Consider the following 10091-nt stretch of genomic DNA (forward strand, 5'->3'; position numbering starts at 1 on the left):
TCTGCCCGCACGAACCGTCAAAAAAGTATGGAATCATGAAAAATGTCATTTTTCCAACTCTTGTGCCTACTTTCTGAAAAGCTGACGCTTCTAATGATCAAACATGTGTAACAGAGTCATGAATATTACATAATCTTGAATAAAATGTTGCTTTTGGGGAAAGGATTGACAAAAATTCCTCGGGAATGGGGTTGCGTCCCCGGGAATGGAGTTGCTCATATACATTTCATAGTCAATCCGTTATCACTAGTATTGCTTAATTATTTCATAAGATATATAAAGCATGCATTCTAAATTACCGGTGTATTGACATCAGGAATTATGTCTAGTTATTGTACCTGTTTACATACACTGACTTGACAGAATTATCATTTTGTTATATGACTGGGATGAATAATTGGTGTTTAAATCATTTACCCATTGGGATTTGCAACTGTTAAGAAAACTTAGGTAATCATATTTGTGTTTAACAATGTAAAATTGAATCTCTGAAATGGACCATATATTTTTTTTCTGTTTTACATTTTAGACAGTGACAAATGGGGCTCTTTCGAGGAAAGATTGTGAAAGGTTTGAAATTTGCAAAAACAAAACGATCAACATATCTACTAAAGAGAAAACCATGCGTTTTGACCCCAGGTTCAACACCATTTTCGAAAAGATTAAAATCTTCGGATTCTACCACGGCAACACCATCGTCATCAGCCTCAAAAAAGGTAAAATTAAAGAGACTAGTAAGTCCTATGAAATCGTCAAAGAAGAAAATCTTATTTACGACCATTGACCCCGTACCTGATATGACTACAACTTCATATATAGAACCAGCTGGAAGTCATTCTTTTTTCAAAATGCCTGACGAGATTCTGAGGGATTTAGGATGTTCCAACATTTCATTGATGAATGAAGATGTTGATAAAAGTAATGATAATGAAGAAGGTTATGACGATGATGATGATTATGATGACGATTTTAAAGGTGGGGATAGCGAAGATCAGTCATCGTCTTTGGATTTTCAAAACACAGAGATAATGACTTTACTACCTGGTGTAATAAAGGAATTTGAAATAAACGGAAAGCTAAATGTTTTAGAACAATTCTTTCGTCTCGTAAAAGAAAAGAAATTTCCTATGCGTAACATAGCATTTTTGCTTTGGTGTGATGTTGTTAGGTGGTTCGAAAATTCGGATACAAGGCAGATGAGATACAGTCCTGAGTGTTTGCAGTTTTTCTGGGTCGGAAAGAAACTTTTTGGGGGACGATTTGTTCGATTTATGTCGGGTATGAAAAGTGAGACTCAGCTGTTAAAAGGCAGTCATATGTTTGACCCACAGAATGCTAGCGTTAACTTTGCCTGTCCGAGTGAGTCAATCCTGTCATCTGTGAACCCTTTAGGGGACGAACTTCCAACTTTTTATAAACCAGGTTTGATGGAACCAATGATCAAGTTTAAAGCACAGAAAGATGACAAAAACAATTCTTATGTTTTAATGCTGGATGGTAAAAAAATAAAACGCGGGACAGACGTAGATCTCTTAGGTTTTGAAACTGATAAAACATTGAAAGAGCGAGAAGATGAAAGAGACCGACAGCTCAAAGTCTTAGATAAGTCAATCATTGCAATCACAAGTGCGCAAGAAAAAACAAATGAGATACAGGAAACACCAAAGGAAATGAAAAGCAGCATTTTGACTCACCTCATTGGTCTACTACTTCTTTTCTCGGAAGTTTTGCGGGGATTAAGAAAATTAAGATTTAAAAAGCAACATAGTTTGTCAAAATTAAAAGACCTTGGTGGCGATGAATGGCGAAAATCTAAATATGCCTATGCAATTGATACTTGCATTACGACGTTGTGGAGAATCGGAAATGTGATAGATAAAGCTATGAATGTTCAGCGTTGCATCTGCAAAGCTGGAGCTTGCATAAATAAAACTGCTCACCTTTTTGCTCAAACTGACATGATTGACCTAAACTGTCAGGCGAATTTGAGAATTTTAAAATCTCCGGATAAATTACCAGCGGGAACTGTCGTGAAAAACACTTCAATAATAAAACAACGGTCTGATCTTTGGTTTGCCGAAAGAAAGGAAATGAAAGTCACGGGTAGTTCAATTTTTCAGGCAATAGGCTGTGACAGTTTGAAACGACAGGAAGAACATTTTGAAAAGGTGATAAATGGTGTTGATCCGCCTGAACCATCTGAAACTCAACAAAAGGCAATGCAGCATGGTACTGATTGCGAGAACCATCAGGTAGCAACAATGTGTGGAATGATCATGCCATTTCTGTATCCAGACCTAATATTTCAAGAAGAAGGGTACTATGTAAAGGATAACATATTAGTATCGCCGGATGGAAGTTTAAGATCTATGGACAATTCTGTTAAATATGCGTTTGAAGGAAAAGCTCCTGTGGAGAAAACTTTCACGACAACATTGCACGATCAGGTTCCAGACCGTTACATTACCCAAACTTTGTTTGAGCAAAAGGCGCTACAAGCAGATGGGACGCTTTATATATCATGGACTGACTATTCATGTACATTGTTCAAGGTAGAAATCACAGTAAATTTTTCCTTATGTAAAAACTTCAGATTTCTCTATACTAAACTTTATCACGTTTTTGTAAGATTTCACTATGATTATTATAACATATATAGCTTCATTTGATGTTAACATACAACTCTATTAATCAATGAACTGTTTTAGAGATAATCAGTATAGTCATAAATTTTGAAAAGAAAGTAAATGCATGTATCAAACCAGAAGAAGCAGCACCAAAAGTAATATATAAGATCCGGTTACATATCTGCATAAATGGTAATGTTTATCTCCAACGTCTCCTGCTTGTAGTACCAGGTTAAACCGTATTCAATACAACTTAACAAATATAGGAAAATATCTGACTATTTTATGGTCAGTCATAACGAGGCTATTATAGGAATAACTACAACGATGAAGTACGTTTTCCATTTCAGGTAATTCCCAATGAAAATCTATGCGACAAAATTCAAGAAGAAATCCATGACCTATACTATACAGAAAAACCAAAACGTATGACACGTTTGTCTAACAGATCAAAAGAAATCAAAAATGACTTGTCAAAAGCAGCCGAACACTGCATCTTCTTAGGTGAATTTCCGTCTATAAAAGGCAGCATTAAAGAGGAAACTATTGGTTCTGAGTTTGACGATGACTCGCCATATTTGAAACACACGGTGGCAAAAGGACGAAATATTTCCTCGTGTACGTACGATGAATTGCAAAGACATCTACTACTTGGGCAAGAAGTAATCAAAGACGCTTATGAAGTACAGCGCGTGATGGCTTCGCAAGTGGTCGTTTATCTTCTCGCAGACCTGGACAGATTTTGGAAAAATGAACAACCACACGCTATACCTGTACTGTATTTTTATCGTGGTTATAGTTTATCAATGGATATAACACGTAAAATCACGGAAACATGTAAAACTGCATGTAGATCAAATGGATTGGATGTAATAGTTAGTGCAGCAGATGGGGAATTCACACCACTCATAGTAAGAGGCCGTGATGGCAATCCATTAACTCAACACCAGCTGGCAAAAGATGTTTGGAAAGAGACCGGAAAGATGACAAAATTAGATATGATTAAAGACTTCTTAAATGAAACCAAAGAAGTGAAGACAACAGTAGAATTTGTTACAAGTGGGGATTACTCTCACGAACAACACCAACTCCGAGTGGTTTCTAGTGCAACAGGAGCACTGACGAAAATACGCACGCCACGTAAAGGTTGGACACAACCAAAGGATACAAATAAAAAGGTTAAAGACGTGAATGTAATAAACACGATCGAGGAGGAAGAGGTGATTGCCGATTTAAATAATGATGAAGAGAATGATCAAATAGAAATTCAAGAAGAAATTCAAACACTTCCGGATACAAATGAAAATAACGAGGTGTCTCAAAATGAAACGGAGATAAACAATACCGATAATACACAGGAAGAAATCCCGGACAAAATTATCGATTTTGTAGATATTTCAAGCGCTTTGTCTTCTTTGAACTATCAAAAATGGTCAAATATTGCATCGGATGTTCTAGGTCAGTATTTTCAATCAGCAGATACCTTAAAACGGTTCACTGTCAAAGAGTTAATCGAAGTGACAAAGTGTATAAATAGTAAACAGATAGACAAAAGTAGACTTTTGAAAACCAGTAACTTGAAAAAACATGACTTAGTTAACCAGCTTTCAGAACTGATTGCGGATGGTTCAAAGATCCCTGAAAAAATTAGTCAGAGAAAACGGAACGTACCATCTCTTAAGAAAATAGCTCAACGTGTAATTATGAAACGGTCATACCCGAAACGGGTATTAAATGTTGCATATAGCAATTTTATTTGGCCGGAGAAATTAAGGCAGTGGACAGTAAATGCGCGCGTAAGTAACGCGGTAAAGATATATGGTATAGATGAAGACTTCTATCCATATTATGTGCCCGATAAAAGTGAACAAGGGGATTTCGAGATCTTTGTATACGATAAAACTCACCTTGGAAGCAACCTGAGAAAGGCAATTTGTTTAGATCGGGTTTACGGTGTGTCAAAGAAAGCATGGCAAAGTGTTTCAGAAGTAAGGCCAGATATTCTGAATCCAACACTTTTAGAAGTAACTGAAGAGGGGAAAATAATAGATCAGATGAAAGAAAGACTGGCACGTAATATGTTAAGCAAAAATGTAGAGGAGCAGATGAGAGAGAACGGTGATATTCAAGAAGCCAATTTTTGCGAGGTCGTGCGAGAGGGTTTATATTCAGCAGATGACACACCAGGTATTCCAGCTGTTGACAGATGCAAAAAAAGATTAGCCCTTATAGAATGATTAAATGAAGGTGTTTGTTTCGGTGATTTCCCGCCATACGGAGCAAATATTAAGGGTCTCTCACATATACTATACGAGGGTCTCAGAAGTAGCAACGAAGCAAAGTTATATTTATATGCAATTGCAAAGAAAGGTACCTACTGCGTAAGAGCCCCAAACACATTATGCTCAGAGAGCTTTTTTTCAACTATGCAAGAAATGGACCCATGGGGACAAGGCATATTGACCTCCGATGGTGTGGAAAAACATATCTCCGACTTCACCACAATAACAGCATTGAAAATGAAGGAAGACAGGTAAAACATAACGCTATTATTTTAAACACACAAGCAGGCTCATAAAAAGGAGTCCCGCTGTTCGAATGGTAAAAGTCGAGTTTGAATCGCTTGCTCCTAGTCAGTGTGTGTTCGAACCTAGTTTAAGTATATAGGGAAGACATCCAACTGGCTTTCGCATGGCCGATGGTTCTACTTAGATACCGAAACTTGTTTAATAATGTCCAGGGTCTTCCTCCTCCATCAACAGCTTAAAGTTTTTTAGTACATACTATGTTTGTGTTTGCTTTCCGTAAAACGGAAAAAAGACTCATAAAAGGTATACTAGTATATTAATCAAATCGCTTTCAACAGATCATTTTTAAAACGTGTAAAAACATCTTACTTGAGTTTTTATGTACAGTTGAACCTGTATAGATGTACATTATGTAGATAATTTGCAATACTCTTAATTTTGAAAAGTCATACTCCTATAAGAATAAATGGTGGCATATTTCTCCATCGAAATAGCTAGGTAGCTATCACAATACCTAAAATGTCATCTTAATAACAATTTATTGCGATAATGTTTTAAGAAATATGCATGACTTTTCTGGAAACTTTAGAATATTTTCGTGGACGTATCTCGTGGCAGTTTTCAGAAATTATCTACAAATTCCATGGTTGTTTATAATATTATATTGATAGGTTTCTCGTTGCAGAAATATGCCATCATAATGATCTAATTTCCCTAAGTTAAACAAATTCAACATCTTCTTGCAGATCATTTCATCTTAAGACGAAAAGGGACGCAGCATACCCTGTACCGACGTTATCATCTTACAGTGAACTGTCGTCGGAAAAAATTCTTCCGCCATGTCATTGCAGAGAAAGACGACATATAAGTTGCATTGTCCCAAAGTAAGTTTTCCATAAATCTAATCAATCACAGTATTCAACTTATTTTCCGCACATTTTCCGCTTAAATATCAGGGAAGTTGCTATTTGACCGCTTACTATACTGTGTGAAGAAAATTAGTAGATGTTCATTTATATTTGAGCCACGCCATGAGAAAACCAACATAGTAGCTTTGCGGCCAGCATAGATCCAGCCCAGCCTGCGCATCCGCGCAGTCTGATCAGAATCCATGCTGTTCGCCTTTAAAGCCTATTGGAACTGGAGAAACTGTTTGCGAACAGCATGGATTTTGACCAGAATGCGCGGATGCGCAGCATGGTCTTGTTCCATGCTGGTCACAAAGCCACTGTGTTGGTTTTCTCATGGCGCGGCTCACTTATCTTTAATTTGACGTTGAGTTAAGACGGAAAAGGGACGTTGATTTTCAGAGGGTCGTTGCCGCATTGATTATTATGTGGCTACCACATCTACTGTTTTGAACATAAAATATATCCATGTTTTGGTCATTTACTTTTATAATTGCTAATATTCTGTGGTATGTCGTGAATGTGTTATAATTAATTCACTGTTCCTTGATTAATTACCTCCCTTTATGTTGGTAACAATTAGCAATGCAACATTGGAAGTAGACAGATTCTTACCACGTATATTTTTAAGACATGCACTTTGTTTTTAATATAGAATTACAACTGAAGATGTATTTTTTTCTGTTACTTTTAGGGACCATTATTTTGACACGGATGCTCGAGCTAGGCTTAAACGCACAGAGAAACCCTTTCGCTTTTCGGATATTAATCAACCACAGCGTGGGGAGCAGCCAATCAGATCACAGTATGGTTATAGAATAAATGAATCCAAAGTTCTTCTTTCCAAACGTTTGGGACTGAATTTCGATAAATGAATGCTGAGTGTCAATACTATGAATTTAAATAAATATTGGATGATTCACTTATCACAGACTTTTTTGATTTCCACATAATTCAAATTCGGGTAACTTATATTGGATGTATTTCATCGTGTATCAGTAAAATAAACACAACACATTTCCCTGTGTTATACGAAACAACTGCATGCATGAAATGTCGTTCAAAGACGCAAAAAGGAATACTAGAAAGTGAGCATACCTGGCATTAAAAGTGCTTAAAATTACTAATGTAATGCTATACTGCCTGAAGACTTTAAAAGACATTTGAATGTTTTGATGACATAACTGGAAAATGTTTATTACTATAGAAATAATAGGCTAACTGTTCCGTTTCAGAAGTGTTGGTGTTATAATATTGCAATGGCAGCATAAGAATTGTTATTATTTGTTTTCACGTTTCAATTACATTGTATCCATTCTGTACATGGGTACTGAATAAAAAAAACAAACAGTTTGAGTTATATTTCTTTGTTTACATTGCATAATCACAGTGGTGTTTAATCACAATTTGGAATCACATGAAATCACAATTCTCATACTGCTTAGTATGAAACAGAAATAATAAAATAAAACTTAGCTAACTGCTTGATCATTAAAACAAGATTAAAATAATAGTTTTTTAAGAACTAAGTTATAGCTAATCTCAAAAACATACTGAGCCTGGAATGTCCGTCTTAAAATATAAACAGTAGGCTCTGCTTATGGACTAAAAACATGTTTCTGTGAAACACATATATTATCATAAATTTCAATTCTTAAATTGGTGTCCAACCAAGAAAGGAAAGGGAGATAATAATAATCTAGAAAAAAAACTTTTTATTTGTAACGGAAATTGATTAAACAACAGTTATAATTGCTTATCTTTGACAAATGAGGTACATTCGTCTGCAAATTATTCCTTGTGAAAAGTATGATTATCAAATCTACATTTATGCTTACTAGTGTAACCAGGATAGAAAAAAAAAAGAGTTGTGAGAGGACAGCAACGCTCGACTATTCAACAGCGTTGTCAGTCGAAAGAAAATAAATGATTTTGTAAAATTGCTAAACAGGGTAATGCATATCAGTTGATGACAATAATATATTACAGACAACTGTGTCCAGGAAGTTTCAATCCATTCCCATTAGTGGGTACTGAGATCATATAGCTTACATGCATAAACTTAACCAAAACTGCTAAGTAGAAAGGGACATAATTTCGTAAAAATGCAAAGTACAGTTTTGTAACCTGTGCATTACATGTGAACAATCCATTCCTATTAGTGTGTACTGAGATACCCGCTTACAAACAAAAACTTATCCAAAGACTGCTAAGTCGAAAAAGGGGCATAACTGTGTAGTAAAGTAATGAAACCGGAGCAATGCATAACAGATTATGATGATGAACAACTGTATGGTGTTTCAATCCATTCCCGTCACTGGGTACTGAGATACTAGTATCAGCTTACATGTTAAACCTTAATAAAAATTTCTAAGTAAAAAAAGGGGCATAATTTTGTAAAAAGGCCAACTAGATTAATAGAACCTGTACAATGTAGGTCAGTTTCTCACATTGAATAAATGTGTGAAGTTTCAGTCTATTTCCATAAGTGGTTATTGAGATACAAGCTTGCATACAAAAACTTAACCAAATCGGATGAATGAGTCCAATAGCTCTACCTATTCTTTGAATAGTCAAGCTAAAAATCAAAGTGTGAAAATAGCTGTAGTGAAAATCTTATAGATGAAAAAGTTTCAAACAAATGACATGTTTAGTCACATTAAATGATTCTGTGTTATTGCGCCAAGTGTTGGCAGCAGAAATTTGTGCTCTTGATATTTTGATTATTCTGTAAAAACCTGTGACTTTAGAACCGGGATTTTTTTGCATAGTGTTTCATTGATGTATGTAGATAACATTTCTGTGTTTTTAATTGGATTTATTCATTCGATAGTGGATTTATTCAATAAAACAATTGGATGTACAATAGAATAGACTGCTTTTACCTGTAAAATAGTGTATTTTTTTCAGTGAACACAATCTCACAACATAATGTGCTTTATAAAGTATAATAGAGACCAATTATTGAAATTGGAAAACATACCCAGAAGGTTTTCACGACCAGACAAAGAAACATTGAAAATCCTAAAGGATTATGATATTTTGATGTATAGATCTGCCAGAGGTGGTAATAATCAACTTACACGAAATTGGGATATCAATCAAGGGATTAAACTGGTCAATATTAGAACATTACCTGAGGCAATTTCAACTGTAATATCAACAGATAGACCAAAGCATAAGAAAAATATCAACAAAGAAGTGCTTGATTCGAAAAGAAACAATGAATTTATCCCACATAAAATATGAAACTCAAACAATAGTTAAAGGCCAGAAAAATATAAAAATTTGTTGCATTAACCCAAGATCCTTGAAAAACAAAACGACAGCCTTCTGTGACTTTATTATCTCGAATGATCTAGACCTTATTGCTGTGACTGAGTCATGGTTAGGCACCTCCATCGATAAAGCATGTCTAGGTGAACTGTTACCTGATGGGTACAAAATCAAGCATGTGCCACGCCCTGGTTAGTAGGCGTGGAGGTGGGGTGGCCCTCATTTATAGATCGGTGATAGATGTAAAAGTGGTCTCTTCAACTAGTGACAATACTTTTTCAACATTTGAACATATTGAGTGTAATGTTAGTATCAACAACTACACATTGCTCATGGCCGTTATTTACAGACCTCCTCCATCAAAGAAAAATGGTCTGAATACAAATGATTTTCTGGATACCGAATGGCCAGATTTCTTATCAAATACGCCGCAGTTGACAAGAATATCATCATAACTGGCGATCTGAATTTTCATTTAGACATTCCTTCTGATCGTGACACCATCAGATTTAACAGTGTGTTGCAATCTTGTGGCATGTATCACATGTGAAAGGGCCCACCCACGTCCACGGTCATACCCTAGACGTGGTCATTACCAGAGACATAGATAAAACAGTATCGGCAGTAGTAGTAACTGATCCTGGGTTATCAGACAGCTCTGGAAAAATAGCCAAGGACCATTTCGCGGTAATGTTTAATGCACTTGCCGCGAAACCCCCTCGGTAAAGAGAACTGTGACATACAGGAAACTC

The 10091-nt window shown here is 35.8% G+C and overlaps 1 protein-coding gene across 1 annotated transcript; it reads left to right on the top strand.

Moving 5' to 3' along the window:
- Window positions 1-512: 512 nt before the first annotated feature.
- On the top strand, window positions 513-7576 carry LOC123538138 (uncharacterized). The gene is made up of 4 exons (XM_045322105.2): window positions 513-2552; window positions 2978-5160; window positions 5902-6039; window positions 6758-7576. Exons 1-2 carry the CDS (start codon window positions 540-542, stop codon window positions 4862-4864), a joined length of 3900 nt encoding a protein of 1299 aa, XP_045178040.2. The 5' UTR covers window positions 513-539; the 3' UTR covers window positions 4865-5160; window positions 5902-6039; window positions 6758-7576.
- The last annotated feature ends 2515 nt before the right edge of the window (window positions 7577-10091 follow it).

The sequence above is a fragment of the Mercenaria mercenaria genome, chromosome 9 (assembly GCF_021730395.1).
Source record: "Mercenaria mercenaria strain notata chromosome 9, MADL_Memer_1, whole genome shotgun sequence".
In the NCBI taxonomy this organism is placed as follows: domain Eukaryota; kingdom Metazoa; phylum Mollusca; class Bivalvia; order Venerida; family Veneridae; genus Mercenaria; species Mercenaria mercenaria.